At 43.4% G+C, this 19178-nt stretch overlaps 1 protein-coding gene across 1 annotated transcript in view; it reads right to left on the reverse strand.

Annotated features, from left to right (window-relative positions):
* Nucleotides 1-4420, reverse strand: part of LOC104392249 (thiamine transporter 2-like) — an 8699-nt gene extending 4279 nt beyond the window's left edge. Inside the window, exons 1-3 of the mRNA XM_010001628.1 lie at nt 4404-4420; nt 1597-1762; nt 445-1261 (exon numbers count right to left, since the gene is read on the reverse strand). Coding sequence (XP_009999930.1) covers nt 445-1261; nt 1597-1746 — 967 coding nt within the window. The 5' untranslated portion in view covers nt 1747-1762; nt 4404-4420. The remainder of the gene's footprint in view (nt 1-444; nt 1262-1596; nt 1763-4403) is intronic.
* Nucleotides 4421-19178: the final 14758 nt, after the last annotated feature.

The raw sequence follows: 19178 nt of genomic DNA on the forward strand, positions 1-19178 counted from the left end.
CTTTCCCTCCTGCTGCACAACAGTATTTCACTAGAGCAAGATCTTAATGAGAGGATTGTATTTTTTTTCTGTAAAGTATGGAAAACTGTAAGCTGATACCATTGTTACGAGAACGATGCAATTACTTTTTTTTGGAAAAAAACCCAACTTCATCAGAAGGTTACACCAACATCAAAAGCACAGGTGCCTCTGAATGGCTTTAAAAGTTGGATGAAAAGTCTGTGTGACTTGTACGCTCTTGGCATACTGGTAGGAGAAAGTTGGGTGTCCTACTCATAAAGACATAGCAGAGCTCCCATTTGAATGGTTCTGTACACCCAGAACTAGATTTGGAATGCACAATGTATATGCTGCCTTCCTGGAGTGTCTGTGAAGGAATGGCACTTTAACATGTTCAAAACTTTAGAAGCTGCCTTTGTGATCAATGCTTAGACACTGACTTACCTAAAAAAGTTGCTATTGCTTCAACAGCTCCATTGTACACTGCAGAGCTGTGAGAGGGGGCTCTGAAGTCCCACAGTACTTGGATATAGTTCAGAACCTGGTTAAAGCCTGCTGTAGCCAGAGCCCACCAGAGGGACCAGTAGAGAAGTTTCCTGGAGCTGTAGCAGTCCCTCAGGTCCTGGCTCAGCTGCACCAGCACTCTGAGCACACCATTCTGGGGCTGGACACGACCTGCCTGCTGTTCAGGTGTGGGTTCCCTGCCAGCAGATCCAGAGCCCTTGTCCTCTGGGCAGCTCGAGGGCCTGTGGGAGCCAACTGCAGCCACGACTTGATCTGGTCCTGGCAGAGCTACCGGGATGTCTTTCCTGTGGAAGAACATGCTCTTCTGGGGCATTGGGAGGAAAAAGGAAGTCACAAATGCCAGGGACACGGAAGCCAAAGTGATGGCATTGAGGTGAAAGTAGGATACATCTGCTAGGGAAACCAGCAGCTGCCCCAGCACGGCAGCAAGGGTGGCTGCAGCCAGGGTGATGCTTCTGCAGTAGCTGGTCACTCTCTGATAGCGATCGGTGCTGACAACGCTGTAGATGTAGGCGTAATAGGCGACCTCGGTGGCTGTCGCCATCCCGTAGAAGAATTCCACCATCTGCATGGCCAGCACCCCCTGTGCAAAGAGCAGCAGGAGCCAGGTGGTGATGAAGCTGATGCCCTGGAGGAGGAGGATGGGCTTGTAGCGCAGGTAGTCTGTGATCAGAAAGACTGGGAAAAGGAGAGCGAGGTAGGAGTATGTCCACACTGGGAAAATCTGGTTGGTAACCTATAGGAGAAGAGGAAACCTCTGTAGTCTTATTCTTGGGGAAAAGAATTTCATTTAATTTAAATGGCTTTGTAGAGGAAAGCTTTTGCTCTGAAGGAATTAATAAAATATATACCCACACTGAAGCAGAATATGACTGTTGAGCAGTCAAATGGATCTTAAGCCCATTAACAGGATCTTTTATTTATGCCACCTGCTGCAAATTCTAACCTGGTTACAGCATGGCTTTGGTTTTTATCTTTGCCTAAAAACTTTGTTTAAAGATTTACTTCTTTTTTTTTCATTGCTGCATATCAAGAAAAAAAAAGCAAAAAAAAAAAAAAAGCAGAACATACCTTGTCTATGGTCAGGTTTTTATCTGGCCCTGTTAGATAAGGGGTTAGGAAAGGTTCTGATGGTTTCATCATGTAGAAGAATCCATAGAGGCAGAGGATCAGGGTGGGAAATGTCCAGGTGTTGCTTTTCTCTTGCTTCCAGCAGCCCATGGCATCTGCAGCAAAGCTGAGGTAGAAGTTAGGAGGATGATGCTGCCTGTGCCAGCACAAAGATCTCTTGTAATTGATTTTTACTTTGTGGTTTCTGATGCTAAGGAGTGCTCCTTAGAGGCTGGCAAGTGGAAAACATTTTTCTTAATAACTTTAAACTGAACAGCTTTTCCTTACATTTGTCTGCATTTTCTCTGTCTTTGTGGATAGAGTATGAAGAATCCCTTGGAAGACCTTTAACTGGGAGATAAATTGCACTGTCATTCAGCCTGCACTGACCAAGCTAACCACAGAAAAAGCCTTTCTAGACAAAAGTCACTCTAGACAGCTGAGCACGGAGATTTCATTTGACACCATGACTGATCACAGCCAAGCACCTTGTTGAATTACAAGTAACTAGTTCATAATCACCGTTTTTGCTCCTTCACCTCTGAGACCTGTGTGGCTTTCCTATTTCAGAGAGCTGGGAACTCCAGGGCAGACTGGAGTCACTAATGAATGAAGGGCTGTAAAGCCTCAGCTGGAATGAATTGCCTCAGAAATCCTATTTGGATATAGACATTCTATTTTCAATTTATAAAAAAAGCATTGTGGTCATTGAAGGTGGTATTTAATAATGAAGCAAAGTAGATATTTTTGCCTATATTTTGCCTATATTTTGTCTCAGCTGAGACCTATGTAATAAATTAAACTTTGCAACTGCTGGGTGGAGCCCAAAGAGAAGCCACAATGAGTTTAAAGGGAGGTACACACAGTAAGGTACACTCCATGCTGGTATAGGCCGTGTCAGGAATCTACATGTGTACAATTTCTATCTTTTTGGAGACCTCTGGAGGGTGCATGTTATCAGTTATGTTTTTTGTCACTCTGCTTTTGACTTTAGCCCATTTACCTCCTGAGAACTTTTTTCACGCAAAAATATTAATCCTAAAAATGAAGATTTTGTAGGCAGTGTTTTTCCTTAAAGGTTTTTTTTTTTAAAGCTGAAGAAAGATCTCTTCCAAAACAGCAAAAAAATGTGAATATACCTGTTGACTACATCACTCCAGACTGGATGGGCAGAAAATCCTTTTATAGGTTATGATATAAAATGTATGAGGAGCAGGCATTATGCATCAACTTTTGTAACTCCACACCATGATTCCACATTATACTAATGGCCTGATGCACTAAGAAATGGGTATAGATCAAAGGGAATTCAAATTATTTTATTTTATGCATGATGGAGAAACCACTGACATAACAGGATTTACAGCAGAAATTAATTTAGCTGTGTGTCAGCTCGGTAGTGAGAGCCACTAGAGGGCAAGATGACCCCAGCAAAGGAAAAGTGTGTACGGGAACAATGTAAGACCTTCAGACTGTTCAGGAAACGAAGCATTTCTGTCCCTCCTTCCTCCCCAGTTGTTGTAATCGCTGCTGCTGCAAACATGGCTTTGGCAGGACCAGTTTTGTTCCTGCCCAGGATCACACTCTCTTAGTCACCAAAGCATCCCCTCCTTTCATATGATAATCATTAAGTGTTACAGCACCCTGGTGCCATGTGAACGCTTCACGGGGCACTGAGGGGTTCTGAGAAAAGGCACCGAGCAGAGGAGGAGTGAAGAGCATCTCTAGCACTGTAATGAATAACATCCGTACAAGTTAGCCCTGTGGCTTAGCCAGGTTACATTTTTCCCTTGCCAGCCTAAATTCTTTGCCCCAGTCTGTTTCAGCGCTTGCCACGTTTGCTGTCCCCCAGCAGGTTGTGTGACGCAAAGGCAGCAGTCTCCCGGATCCTTTCAAAATGCCCGGCATCCTGGGAGGTGACTGGGGCAAGCTGCTGCATTCTCAGGACTCGCAGGGCGCTGTGTGCTGCAGCTCTGATGCCGCCCGGCTCTGGCAGGGCTCTGCCATAGTGTGCAGTAACTCCTGTTTTGAGCTATATACTGAAAACTTCAGGTGTGCCCTCGTGACTGCATCCCTCCATCCCCAGCACATGTGCTCTTGGGGGTTTTCTGCTAGACGTGTCTGTTTTCTGTAGGTTTACTCTTTAAGGCACCTGTGTTAGGCTGGCAAATAGGTCAGACCAGAAGTTTCCTACCTGATATAAGCAGCTGTGCAGGAAAAACCTGCCACCAGTGCTGAGCAGGGAAATGCAGTGGGCTGCGGGCTTGCAGGGGCGGCTGGCTCTGCCCCTAGGGAGTGGGAGGTGGGCGCTGCTCTGCCCGCAGAGGGCTGTGCTCCCGCCCCAGTTCTGTGCCCTCGGTGAGGGGCTTTGCTGCAGCCCCAGCTCAACCCAGCCGGCTGCTGGGGTAACTGCTGTGTTCTGCATTCTTAAACCAAAAACCTCTGACGGCAAGATCTCTGCCCTGCTGCTGAAGGGGGAGGGATCCAACTTGTTCCTATTCAGCCACCTCTTCTGATCAAGTTGTATTTTATAACTCTAGGGTTTTTCTTAATTTATGGGGAGATAGGGGGGATGCCTCGGTGTCATTCTCAAAGCAAAGCCTCCTCCATTCCCTGTTTCCCCCATCAGCTTTTGGTTGATGCTGGAGCTGTCAGCTCTTCTCTCACACAGCCTGACGCAGCCCCGCAGTTCCCCACTGGACTGCTCTCTTCTTTCCTCCCTTGTCACTGCAGGTTGTATGCTTTGCAAAGTTCATATATGATCTTACCTTGTCTGCTGGAGTGTTTCCTTTTCTAATTCCAAGGAAAAGGTTCCCCTTTACTATCTTCAGTCTGTCTTCTGGCTGTCCTGTGCGTATTGCAGGTGCAGGTACTGGGCTGCTGTTTTGTTTTTTTCTTTTCTTGTTCTTCTGGTATTTCAGCTTGTTCTCATGACACCTCCTTTGAAAACACTTCCAGCGGGCTTGCAGGGGCGGCTGGCTCTGCCCCTAGGGAGTGGGAGGTGGGCGCTGCTCTGCCCGCAGAGGGCTGTGCTCCCGCCCCAGTTCTGTGCCCTCGGTGAGGGGCTTTGCTGCAGCCCCAGCTCAACCAGCCGGCTGCTGGGGTAACTGCTGTGTTCTGCATTCTTAAACCAAAAACCTCTGACGGCAAGATCTCTGCCCTGCTGCTGAAGGGGGAGGGATCCAACTTGTTCCTATTCAGCCACCTCTTCTGATCAAGTTGTATTTTATAACTCTAGGGTTTTTCTTAATTTATGGGGAGATAGGGGGGATGCCTCGGTGTCATTCTCAAAGCAAAGCCTCCTCCATTCCCTGTTTCCCCCATCAGCTCTTGGTTGATGCTGGAGCTGTCAGCTCTTCTCTCACACAGCCTGACGCAGCCCCGCAGTTCCCCACTGGACTGCTCTCTTCTTTCCTCCCTTGTCACTGCAGGTTGTATGCTTTGCAAAGTTCATATATGATCTTACCTTGTCTGCTGGAGTGTTTCCTTTTCTAATTCCAAGGAAAAGGTTCCCCTTTACTATCTTCAGTCTGTCTTCTGGCTGTCCTGTGCGTATTGCAGGTGCAGGTACTGGGCTGCTGTTTTGTTTTTTTCTTTTCTTGTTCTTCTGGTATTTCAGCTTGTTCTCATGACACCTCCTTTGAAAACACTTCCAGCTGGCTTTCTTTCAGTATCCACTTTCAGCACCCTTAAAGGAACAGCTCGGGCCTATCCTTGCCCAAAGGCATTAGTAGATTGAGACAGAAACTACAGGTTTGGTGCTCGACTGGCACAGAAGCAATTGAGATAATTCTATCTCAAGGAATCTGAGGTACATGGCTTGGGACCTGCCTGTGCCCAGAACTGGTCTGTATTACAGATGGGGCAGTAGCTGTGCATGGGTAATGAGAGAGACAGAATCAGGATAAGGGAGAACAAATACCAGTGTTACAAGGGTTGAATACATGGGGTTTCGTACTATTCTAGCACATAAAAAAGTAAAGCACTCTGCTCTGCTTCCCCTTGACTCTTAGCAAATTTGTCAGGTCAAAAGACCTGAAGGTTTAGGAAGGTTCTCATAGTCCTGCTAAAGAATCCAGATCCATCCCCATCCCAGTCCCACAACATTATAGTTTTGGAATGAAGGACATAGCAATTACTTAGCAATGTGACCGATACGGTAGGAAAATGATAAATTCGTAAATAACAGTGAATTATCCAATAATTTCAGAGGAAGGCTGCTTCATAGTTCATATACAGTAAAATGGTACAGTAACTTCAGAATAGGGAGATAGGCATGAGTAAGAAAAATGTATGAAACTCCCTGCTGGGTCAGATGAGTTGCCCAGCTAAGCCTGAAATTTGCCCTGGTCCTTGGCCACACTTTGGAGCCTTTTTGCCTCCTTCTTCTCAGTGCTCAAAGTTATGGGATTGGTGATGATGGAGTGGCCATCCCTGTCTATTGCCTTTAGCATTTGTTTGTCAACCAATAGGTGTTCATGAATCCACCTAATCCCGCCTGGGACACTGCTGTGTGAGCTTTTGTGATGTGTATGAAAGGGATGTATTAGTTCCTTTTGGTGCTTTCCCAGATGTCAGTCACGCTCTGACAACGATTCCAGGGCTGTTTTGGTTCTACTTCACTGCCTATTTAATTGAACCTATAGGAGGTGACAGCCTCCCAGAGAGAAGACTGTGCATACCTGCATTTGATTCTGTTCTCAAGGGCTCTTGCTAAAAAGCAGAGAACTGTTGAAGTGAATTGCATTACTCTGGGTTTGTATTGACTTAATTGAGGTAAGAATCCACCTCAAATTTCTCAACACAAAAAAACCCAGCCCAAAACTTTGTTGTTTCTGTTATGTAATAATGGAAATAATTATTTAAGTAATTTCCAGTTATTGTTGTGTTTTCTGCTTTCAGATCCTCTTTTATCCTTTATTAGCTGTTCCTTCCGCATTCTTTTGTACCAAAAATCCCATCCTTTTTCACCAATTCACATCAGAATGCCAAATAGAAAACAGTAAAACTATGATGTGCTTATACAAGTTTTTGGTCAACTTGAACTCTGTTTTATAACTGCCTGCAGCAGAGCTTAGCCCCAAGGTTTGAAGGAGACTGTATGTTTTATGCTGCATTTGAGTGCAGTCTGGTTGGAAGCAGAAGTGTTCCTCTCATTGGAGGGTGGGCTAGGAGATCTGTTTATAACTGGCATCCCAATTCTGTTCAGGTGAGAAAATGGAGACTCTGTAAGACTTGTAGAAAAGTGAGTTTTATAGTAGCAGCGTATCCTAAAGAGTGAATGCAATATGGTCTCTAATGTATCAAGGAGAAAATTCTGGAGGAGAAGGAAATACAGCATGACAACAAGACTGCAAACCTCTGTCACTCCAGTACCTTCTTCTGCCTCTGCTGCCCCTTGGGCCTTATGCTGGTATTATTTCTGGTGCTTCACAGGGTGGCATCAAGGCTGAGAGCCTTATTTGGCTGTGTGGGTTCTTCTCTCTCAACCTATCTGGTTGGGTGCTGACTTTCATCTCCCAAATCATGTCTGCTTCTTGACACCTACCTAACTCAGGAGAAGAGACTTTGCAAATCATACTGAAGGCTTATACTTTTTGAAGACTGTGTACTGTACACCCTTAGAGAAAGAGTGATAGCAAAGGAAATCTACTGTGGCTAATACCAGAGATTTTTCTCAATTGGTGGTCAAATACAGCCCATGTACTGAAAGGCTGCAGTGGCAGTTATGAAGATTAAACTGCCTCATTGTTGGATTCCTCAGATGCAGAAGTATTCACAGGGCAAGTTCACATTTTCTTTTATGGATGAGCAGATATTAGTCTTTTCTGATGCACTACATGCATTCCCATTTTGGGAATGAGCTGCCATTTGCAGTCTGAGCCTTAGCCCCATGGTGTGTGTGGGTGAGGGTTCCTACAGCCCACCTCTCAGCTGAGTCTCACACAGGGGTCCCAAGGCAGGAAGATATTCACGTGCTGGACTTGAATGCTTTTCATCTGAGACACTTAAATGCTTGTGCAAAGTATAGTTTAGAATATTTACTTATACGTTCAACCAAACTAGTGTTTTGGGTACTCCATTTAAATGTAGACTTACAAGTATTCCTTACTAAAAAGTAATGGCATAACCTTATTTTTCACTATGCTACTGCTCACGTAAGGCTGATACCCTTCCTTTTTATCCTGTCACTGTCCCTATTCATGTCATTGGTGTATGTGGTGCCATTTGCACTGTACAGGGTAGTGGCTTCTGGTAGCAGTGCAGGATCTGGGACTAACAGCTGTGTCATTAGTCACCACTCTGGGACATTTGGGGAGAGTTGATTTTTTCTTACTGCAACGTTTTAGTGGTGGCACACTTGAATATTTGCATAAGTAAGGCACGGAGCTCTTGCTGTAATGAGCTACCAATGGAGCATGAAGCATGTAGAGGTTTTGTGATGAGTTTGTAAAGGCTGGTTGAACCTACTTTGCTTTCAGAACCCTTATGTCTCCTGCTAACTTTGGCCAGTGCTGGGTTGAAAGGAGTGCTTTCCCCTCTTAATCTCCTGGTATTGGCCAGGGAAAGTTAATTTCAGTATTGTCAGCCTTCTGCAGTCTAAGTCACACATTGGATTGTCTCCTCTTTTGGTTACAGTTTCATGGTTGAATTATATGTAGGTGAAGGGTCACCACCTCCATAGCTGGGAGAGGCTGGGGAAGTAGCATCTAATTTACGCAGAGTGTCCTTTTGAGAGCATTGCCAAGACTTCACAGGAATGTATGTATGGCATCTTTATTTGCATGGCAGTGATTTGCATTCCAGCTCTCTGATTTGCTCCATGTGATAACCTGACAGATTTTGATAACATCTCCTGATAAAGGTGTTTAATGTTGTTTGAGGACTGGGTTTTTGAGTTGAGCGAGATCTCCCTTTCACTTTTGTGCTCTGATTGGCACAAAGTACATTCTGCTCTCCAAGTGAGAGGTGAAAAGCTCCAGAGGAGCCACAGTCCAGCATGTGAAGGTATCTGCTGATACACTTCTGCTACAAAATTCATTGTTCAAACTGAAGTTGTTTGTGAGCATTGTGGTGTTTTTATCTTTGATTTATAGGTCTGAGAACGCTGGAAAATTAAATTTTAACATTTTTAACCTCAGTTTTCATAGTTCAAACCCACTTTTGAACAACAGCAACTAAATCCACCAAGTTGAATAGATTATAAAACTTCTAGCATTGAACAAATGATATCTTATGTATGGTCTTTCTTCTAGTATTGGGGTACAATTTAGACCTAACAGCCAAACGTATTTCTGTTCCAATGGTGCCAATAGCAAAATACTGTCTTGAAGAATAGAATATGCCTTAAGTGGTTCCTTTTGTTTTTCTTACATTTTCCTTCCAGATCATCACTGGAGGACAGGAGCTACTACTTTGTTCATGGGATTCTTTGGGGATTTTCCTTTAATTTAAAATTGTGTTGTGGTTAATGTAGGTCCACTGCTGACTTCTGTGCAAGTGCTGGCTATGGATGAGTGTGCTGGGCTCTGGTTTCCCTCTGCCCCACACACAGTATGTCTGTCAGCTCTGCTGATGACATAGATGCCATCAGTGTTTAAAGGAAGAGCAGCAGTTTGGTATTTCTGGATGAAGTGGAGGATAAAAGACCCTGGTGAGTTTTTGTTGTGACTGCAAAGCTATCTTTCACAATCAGTTAAAGATTTTCAGTGTGGTTCACAAATTGGCTTTGAGCTCTTTGGTTCTGCAAACAGTGTGGTTGAGAGAAGAAGGTCTATTTTCTGTGGTTAAAAAAGAACATTTTGCTTAATACTTCCTTGATACATATTGCATGTAAGAATGAAACCATCACTTTCATAAAATACCAAATGATGTAAAAGTTGTGGCCTGTTTTCTCATCAGTGCCAACCACAGATCACTCCCATGACACCTATGAGCTCCACATGACCAGTGAGCCAGCCAAGCTCCATGAGGCAGGTAGTGTCTAGACACGCAGTTTGTGCCCACTCTCACTGGATTTAGTAGTAGAAATTAAAGTAATCTTTTTATTTTAATGCAATCATTGTTCAACTTTATAACAAAACCAAAGTAAAAATGATGCATTTAGGACATGAGGAAGAGAGTAAAAGAATTTATTAAGCATCACCTTTAGAATTTGGAGGGCACTCCACTCATGCATGGATGTGTGTAGTATGCATACCCCTGTACCCAAGCCCCCTCGTATCTGCAAGTCTGTAACTTGATGATTGGACCTGATGACTTTGCCATTCTATTTGTCATTTTTTAAATGATGCTATACAATCTAATTCAATGTGCTCTCTTAGCTTGTGCTGTTTAGCCTGTCTTTGATTGTATGCTTTCTTCATCTACAGCTAAGGAATCAAAAGGAAATATCTAGGTCAAAGAAATCTCATTTAAATTGGTTAATACTTTTAGTGTCTATCGGTGACTAATTGTGGATTGCCAAAGAGAGATGAGAGGAAAACCCTGAAGGGTTTTTTTAAGTAACTTTCCATATTGAAAGATCACTTTCTGAGGTGTGTTCCTTTGTGCAGTTACTCTCCAAGCCTCCCACTAGTGGCAGATTTGCCCTGTCTTCATGGATGGACATCTCGTTTCAAAGATGCAAATTTGCATTTGCACAAGGTGTGTGTGTGTGTGTGTAGGAAGTTTCAGTTTAGCGCCTCTGCTCTGCCTTTGTTTTTTTTTCTCCCCTTCAGGTGCATCTCACATTACCAACCCTGTGGGATACTGAATCATTGCAGCAGCCCAGGTAGCATAAAGTCTGGCTGGAAGAACATTTGTCACATTTTGACAAATGCATGTAACTAGGCTGGATGCTTCATTTAATGCTAAATCTTTAATGACATTGGAGAGAGACTTCAAATAAATGCATCATGCTGCTAATGTTTGTTTGAAAGTCAGAATGCTTGGACTTGGAATGTCCTCGATTCTTCCAATACCTTGGTTTCTTGCCAGCTAAGAAGAGTGTGGATAACAGTGACCAAACAATTGCAGTGTACTAGGGAGATTCTGGAGTTGGTTATTGTTGGGCTTTGGTTGGAGTTTTTTGTTGGTTGGTTTGTTTGTTTCTCTGACAGTGTGTTGGGTTTTGTGCCTTTCATGAAGCAGCTTTTTTTTCTTTTTTTAGGGGGTCCAAGAGTGTATGTGTCATATCCTGAAGTTCTGCTCTTGGTTCCCAGGTCCTTTGGTGTTAGGTGGTATACAAACATGAAATAAAAAAGGATCATTCTCTCATCTGAGGAAGGCTAAGGCTAATAATCTGAGGTGAAAATGTTCTTCTGAAACAGTTCATACTGGAATTGCAGTTTTCTGTCAAGCTCAGATTTCTTGGCTTAAAATGTTTTGTGTTTGAGCAGTTTTTCTGGCTCTGGTTTTTGCAGAACAAGCCCTTGTTATTTCTAGGAGCCCTTGAGGCTTGTGAGTGGTCCTGCATAGTTGGGAAAAGCCCTGGCTGAGCACCTAACCAACAGAGCACTGCTGTGGCTGACTGGATTTGTCCAGTGGGCTGACTACAGTTGTTCAGGCCAGCAATAAGGTGAGAAAGACTTTGAAAATGAGGACAAGCAAGATATGCTGAAAGGAGTCAAAGGGAACCTTGTAGAAAGAAAGAAAAATTACCCTGGCAGATGTCTGCTTAATGGGAGCTAAGGCAAGACTTCCTTTGTTGGGGCCTACAAATGCCTCTTGCACAAATCAAGAGGTGAGGACTAAGGTCAGAAAAGGAGTATTAAGGGTATGGGAGAATAAGCTAGACAATATCTTATTTGTGTTATGCAAAAGAACCTGTAAGAATTTGGATGGAAGGACCCAGGGCTGTGGTTTCTCTGGAGAAAGGGCAGGACTCTTGGACAGAGGAAGTCTGAGCCAGCTTGTCTGGGCAACTATGGTTTAAATCTCCCCCCAGGAAAGTCCCTATAATGTAACTGTGTAGTGCTGAAAAGCTACAGTGATTGCAGCACTTGCCTCCTGTGTCCATGGCTACTCTGCCACTGGCTGTGACACAGCCACTCAGTACTGTTAAATAATATATGTTAAAAACAAACCTGTTTGTTTTTTTGTTTGGCAATCCAAAATAAGCAGGTGTCACTGGATATTTTTAAACTACTCTTCCAGTAATACATGACAAAATGCCTGCTGTGTTAAGTGTGTACTAAGTAGTCCAGAGTGATCAAGGGCTCTATATGTCAAATGGGACACAGTAAAACTTACAGTAAATGGTCAACTTAAAACTTTATCACTTCATGTCACTTAGTTCTTATTTCTTTTGTTTGTAGGGCTTGTTTCATTTGTTTTAGGTCAAACTGAGAAGAAAAAAATGGAACATGAGAAAAAAAGCTTCACATTTTCTAAATTATTCTCTTCTAATTTTTACACAAAACTATTCACTGTGTCTCAACTGAATTAAGTAATAGCTTCAGCCCACCTAAAACTACATTTCTAATGAAATTTTTAAGTGTCATGTTTTTTTGTTCCCTTCTATTCTTGTCTACTAAGGGTCTAAATCTGGAAAATGGCACATATCCCTCTTTCATAATTGCCAAGGAATGGTATCTTTTTCTCCTCTGTCTTTATTAAAGAAATTTAAAGTGCAAACACTCATTTGTTAGCACTGGAAAGGCGCCTTGATGTTCAGGCTGTGGATTTTGGCCCCAGCCACTGTTCCCTTTCAGATCTTCTTTGTTATCTGTACATCTTTGGGAAACTCAGCCACACCACAGTAGTGGAGAAGCACTGACGTATAGCAGGATGCTCCGTCTCCCAATATCCCTGCCTCTGTTTTCCTTTATGATTCAGCAGCTTTTTGTCTCTCAGTTCTGCAGGCCCAGGCCTGGAGTGGAAAGATTCCCAGGAGAAGGGAAAGGCTCAGCAAACTCTGGGCTGGTAACAACCTTGAGAGGTACAAACAGAGGCCAAGTTGATCTTCCTAACACCAGCTGCTCTCCAGTGTTGAAGAACATGGAGCCCAGCCCTGCCACAACTAGGCCTGAAACAGAGATCAAGAACAAATGAACAGATAAACAAAAGCATTTGCTTGGTGAGAACAAGGTCTTCATGTTTTTTTTCTACTATTCTGCTTTTATTCTCCAACGAGAGATGTTGGGGGTATGGCTAATGGTTAAATGACAGCAGTTAATCCACTTTATTCAATAAATGCCTGGTCCCATCTTGAGACCCATTGGATGGATGCTGGAATGTCCACAGCAGATGCACAGGTCTCCTCATAACCCTCACTTCTGCCAAATCAGAGGTTCATTTCTCCCAACAGGCACATAATTTGCCCATAATTGCATCGAACCAATGTCATTCAATGCTATTTCTAGATCTGATCCTTATGAAGAGCAATATATAATTAGTGAAAATTGCTTTCTTCCTTCAGATAAGGATTTTTTCCGTCATCCAAACACTGAACTACCTGAAATCACTTCATTGCATCACAGCCTATAAAGCTCCAGTTATTGAGCAAGTACCTGTGGAACTTTAGTGCTTGGAATTTATTATTTATTTCATCATCCGGGATTATGCAATGATTAAATCCCTGCATTTGGCCCTGTTCCTCTGAACTCATGCTTTCCTGCCTTTTGCTCTGTCAAAGGTGTCCTAAACCATTGGAAATTACAAAAGGGAATTTCCCCTGTTTGGTTCTGTCCTTCCTGGTTTATCAGCTGTATTTACTTTCAGCTGCTGATTTACTTTCAGCAGTTCAAACAAGGGAAGTAATATGTAATAAAACAACATCTCTTGGTGAGGAGGACTAAAATGGGAATTTTGGTACACTGCTGCTAGTCAATTAAAAACTGTCAATATGTTTCTCAATTTATTGTAGGAGACAAGTGAAGTTATTGCAGATACGTCTACCTACCCTAACATCAGGGTATGTAAGAGATGTTTGGTTACTTAAATATTTCATGTTTAATATTAGACCAAAGCCCATGAAGAAGTGACCATAAGATGTAGTCTATCAATCAAATAGTTAATGATTATATAATTTCTTTTCTGTCTGTCTCTTCAGAATTTGACAGTGTCTTAAGCCTTGCATCTGTTTTGGGTTCTTATAGCAGAGCTGTCTAGTCAAATAGATTACCATTGGGGGGTTACAGTTTCAAAGCATTTCAAACTGCTTTCCAAACCGTGTACAGTTCTGAATTTCCCACATGCATACAGCATTTCATATGCAAGATATAGCTTTATTAACACAACTCTATGTGTACCTGGAAACCAGGCAGTCTGCTTCTGTGCTGCTCAAGCAGTGGGAGAGGGATGGGGCAAGCTCATTCCCCAGAAATAATGCCCATAATTCCACTGGTGCAGGTTGCACATATGACTGTATCAATATAAATAAATAAATATAGAATACAGGTTGAATTTATCAAGGTTGAACTAATAAGACCCTTCAGCAATTTTTCAGCAGGTATTTTGATGAGTGAAAGCCCTTTGGGATAAAAGAGAGGAGATGTATTACCAGGAGACAGCAGCCTGGTGGCCATGGAAAGTGGATACAAGGGAGGCTGTAGCTTTGCAGCTGGTGTCTGAGAGCAGTGTGACTCCTCAGCTCTCCTCTTTAACATCCCCAAACTGCTCAGAACCCAATATTGCCTTGGAAAAGGCTCAGTTTTCCCTGATGCATTTCCTCTCACAGCTCTGAATGCCTCTACAGCACTGGCACCTCTTTGCCTCATCTTTTCTAATGCACACAGGAGGGGTTTGGCCTGTTCCCTCTGGCCCCTCTGAAACAATAGGAGGGGAGGTTTAGGAGAGGCTGAAGCCTTTGTTGATCTGTGCTTGGGTGCTTTGTCTTTCTGTGAGTGAAGCAACAAAGAGAGAGAGCAGGGTTTGTGAGGGGATCTGAGGAAGAACTGGAGGGAGGGAAGCTCAGAAACTTGCAGCAAAGAAAAGCTGGGCAGAGACAAATAAGTTAGAAAACTAAAATAAGGAAAGTTAGACATGACACAAAGAGAAAAAAGAATGAAATAATGTGGACTTGAGTGTGGCTTGGAAAGGAACCTAAGTTTAAGACTGAGCTCAAGGCAGAGTCATGTCCCACTGAGGTTTGAGTATCTCCAAGAATATTCAAACTGGGCTTTCACATCCCTTCCTGGGCTGTCCGTCCCAGTGCTTCACCCCTCTTGCTATAAAGAGGCTTTATCACTATGTCTGATGAGAATTCCCCTTCTTACAACTTGTGGCTGCTGCCTCTTGTGCTTTGGCTGTGCCACTGAGGAGACCCTGGGCACAGACCTCCTTGCAGGCCTAGCACAGGGAAGTAATGGTCTCCCTCCCCCTGGCAGACCTCACCCCCTGTGTGCAGCCTCCTCACTGTATCACTACTGGGCCTCAAGGGCAATGTATTGGCCCAGCTATGGCCACCCAGCACTCCGAGGTGCTGGTCCCCATGCTGAAGCCTGATGGCCCAGCTGGTCACCAGTGTTGCAGTCCCTGGCCAGTCCTGTCACAGTTTGACTTAGGTCCGACAACAATGCTCTCAATCCCCCCTCCCCCCAACCCAGGTAGGGAAGGAGAGAGAGGAAAAGAGAGAGACTTGGCTGGATTGAAAACTAAACTACACAGCTTTAATTAAAACACTAATGAATGATACAAGAAAATATATACAATTATATACAGATATATTCAGGTGTAGGCAAAAAGCCTCTCGCCTCCCCCCACCCCAGCAACTCCCACAGCACTTCCCTGAACTGGGAAGAGTCCTGAGGAATCCCGGAGCTGCTGCTGGAGAAAGCAGAGAGTTATGGGGGTCACAAGAGATCAAGCCTGAGGATCGACGGTGATGGATGAACAGAGTCCTCCCTGGACGCCGGCCATGGACGGAAGAGAAGGGGAGAAGAAGAAGGAAGGAAGTTGTCTTCTGTGATCTCTGACCTTCCTCTGAGCTTACGTAGATATATGGAATGGAATATCTTTGGCCAATTTTGCTGTCTGTCTAACTCAGCCTCCTACGGGGGGGGTCACAGATCTCCCCATAGTGTCTGAGCTGGCAGAGTGCAGGTGCAGCCTTGAAGCCTCAGTAGTTAGAAAAACATTCCACTGTCTTATCAGCCTAGCAGAACACACTGTTGCTAGTTACAAGAAAGCTCACTGAAGGAAAAAAAAAATCAGTAAAAAGAAAAATTGGCTTCATCCTGGCTCAAACCAGGACAAGTCCATAAGGCCCCAGTCAGACACACGGGTGCTAAGAGAAACCAGGACAAGAAAACAGGGAAACAACTGCTCTTCCCTCATCTGCAGGGAATAATCACTTCCCTTGAACCTATAAGTGTCTCACTGGGAATTTATTTGTGTGTGGGATTTTTGCCTTCTGTTTGCATTATGCACTTGTAAATGTAAAGACTATTAAGGTATGGTCATGAGTCATGTCAGGATGTAGCAGGCAACTTTCTCCAGCCATTTGCATGAAACCTTTTTTGGCGCTTTTTTTTGGCTTTTTTTTTTTTAACTACTTTGTGCAAGAAACCCAAAGGTACTTTGTGCAAATAAAAGGACAATGCTTCTGAAGTTGAGGCCCTCCTGATGGCTTTTGTTCTAAATTTTGGCCTAATTTCCTAAATCAAACAAACCAGAAGATAAAATTAGTTCCATGAACTGTGACACAAGGCACAACACAGGTCAATGGCCTCTGGTGAGAACTGGAGGTGTGATGAAAGTGGCCTGAGGGCAGAAGTATGGGGTTAGCAGTAGCTGGGTGATGTCACTGCTCCGGTATCTAAACTGCTTGTGCTTAATTAGGAGCAGGTAAGGATGTCAAAGGCCAGGTGAGAAGATTCTGTTCATCTAGGTAACAGTATTAGCAATCACGTGTGGAGCTGTAATTGTCCAGGAAATGACATAAGAAACACCAAAGTTTGGTACAGGAGTAGTAAATTTGGCATCAATGAGGAAAAGGAATTAGGAGCGAGTTGTTTATTTGGGGGAAGCTAGGGCAGAGGAAAGGAGATGCAACAGTGGTGAAAGGGTGGATTCAAGGAAAGTTAAAAATGGAAAAAAAGGTATAAAATGAAAGAGAGCAAGAAATGGGAGGGTCTTGTGACAGGAGGAGTGCAGCTGACTCCAGGCAGTGGTGAAGCTGCTCTATGGGCCCAGCTACACTCTCCACAATTTCTATGTCTGAAAGTCAGTGTAGGAAGGGGGAGTCAGAAGGGATAAAGTTTTAAGTAAGGATAGACTCTCACCTTAATACATGCAGGAGGCAAGGCAGCAGAATTGCATTTTCATAGCACTTACTAGTGAGTTTTAAGTTTTCTTGATAACAATTTAACCACTTTATAATAATGTAACCACTGTATCAATATAGTAAGCAGTAGAATTGTAACTCAATATTACTTGTAGTGATGTGATTGTGAAGTAATATTGCTAATAATAGTGCTATTTTTATTATCCAGTTAAGGTATTAGGTCTTTTTAAAAAGATATGTTGCCTAATCAATAAACATTAAAATCACGCTAATCATTTACATCTCAAATCTCAAAACTAATGGGGGAGAGGTGAACTTAGGGAGCAAGAAGTATAGTAGCAATACAGAAGACAAACTGATCTTGTTTAGAAGACTTTGTTAACAATTTTTTTTTAATTGTTCACCTAGTGCTTTTGGTGCTCTTGATGCTAATCCATGTATAGGAAGATACAATTACTATCTTGGCAATCTTACAAAAGTCTCTTTCTAAAGTAGGTGGAGACTTTCCTAGTATTGACAGTAGAGTGAAATGGGAGGGTGGAAGGAGAGAAATAAGGGCTGGTGAGCCATTGCCTAATTTTTGTATCTTCTTAAAGGCAGCTGCTTGACAGAGACTAGATAGTGTGAACTCCTGCATAAAAAAAACAAAACAACCCATACAAAGAAATAATCTCAGGTTGTTATTGGGCAGCCAGATTAAAAAATAATTTTAAAAAGGTGCTGATGGGGAAGACAGAGAATTGCTTATTGCCAATCTGATGATTCTTGATACTTGATATGAGTGATTCATGTTTAACTACCCTTATCAAGCCAAACTTGGGTCGCTTCAGGTGTTATCATTCTAGTTAGCTACTTTTTAGCTTTGCCTAATGTGGCACATAGTCCTTAAGGCAGTTCAGAAATAGCTGCATGCTGAGAGAATTGATCTTCATGCATTTTTATGGCATTTCACTATGATCCATAAAGCAGTTACAAAAGGCAACATACATCAGGGCATGGGATCTTTGTTGCCTCTTCCCCTGTCCCTTGGCCAATGGCAGTGGCTCTGAGGTGACACATCTCAACATATCTGTATCACAGCCATGTGAGCTTCCCTCAATTCTGGCTATTAGATAGAGAAATTAATTTATCTGAGTAACAATCTGCTCTAGACTTTATTTCTAGGAAGAAATACTAGCAACACACTGCTTGTGAGTGTTACTGGCAATCTGTGAAGAACGGAAGGTATGTCTTTGTGGACTGACTAGGACTGTGCCCCTGAGCTCTACCTTAAGAGGAGCTACTTAAAGCTCAGGTTACTCTATAACCACCTGGAGTTGGAAGCAGCTCCTGTGTACATCAGCAGAGCAGGACACGTCCCACAGCCATTGCATTCATTTCACACAGGTCACTAAACAGCACTGGAAAGTGATAGCCTTCAGCAGCAGCTCAAACAGAGCTTGCAGTGATGACAGCGTCTCTGCAGTGGCTTCTGCCAAGCCATGTGAGGCCATTTTAAGATTGTGTGTTTTAGCTGAATGTTCAGGAGTCACAATACGTGGGTACAGTTTGGCTTGGGAAATAACAAGATACAGCTATTGCTTATGAGGCAGCATTAATGCATTCTGGACAGTACTGATTCAGTAGAAAATATAGTCCTTTTAAGTTGCTTTTAAGCTAACTGTCTCAGATGAAATAGTTCAGATGTGTGACAGACTGGGAGAAAGTGCCAGCAGTGAATACATGGTAAAAGAAACCCATTTCCATGGATACGCAATGCTGCCCACATGGTCCCACCAATACTACAGCCTGGGGCTCAGAAAGCTGCCCAGCCAGAAACCATTAATGCAGTGCTTCGGCATCTCTGCAGATAGTTAACCAGCTCCCTAGATCCTGCCACAGTGAAATGATGAACGTCCAGGTGAGGCTTATTGAACGAGAGCAGAGGATACGCAGTTTCTGTAGGTAACTGGGAGTTACCTCCATTTGACGTGCCTCGTTTCACAACCCACACTCCTACCCTTAAAAATACGTTTCACCCACAGAACCATTACCTCACAGCCTTTTATTTCCTTTTCTTTTTGGCTGAATCTTCTAACCTACTTAACCGAACCAAAAAAAAAAAAATTTCCCCCGCAGGCTCTTATCTCTGGTTCTAGCACCAGGAAGGAGTGCTGGGGCTGCACTGGGCACGATGGAATTTGCCATGGGGAAACCCGCTGATGACAGTGGAATCCGCCCGCCTGTGAAACCCCAGGGCTCCCACCACCCCTTTATAAGCAGGTGGAGGTGAGGCAGGGCTGGCAGGGTGAACAGGCAGCAGCTGAGCACTCGCTGAGGCACAGCTGTAGAGGAG

Source organism: Chaetura pelagica, unplaced genomic scaffold (assembly GCF_000747805.2).
Source record: "Chaetura pelagica isolate M959 unplaced genomic scaffold, ChaPel_1.0 scaffold207, whole genome shotgun sequence".
NCBI classification, from domain to species: domain Eukaryota; kingdom Metazoa; phylum Chordata; class Aves; order Apodiformes; family Apodidae; genus Chaetura; species Chaetura pelagica.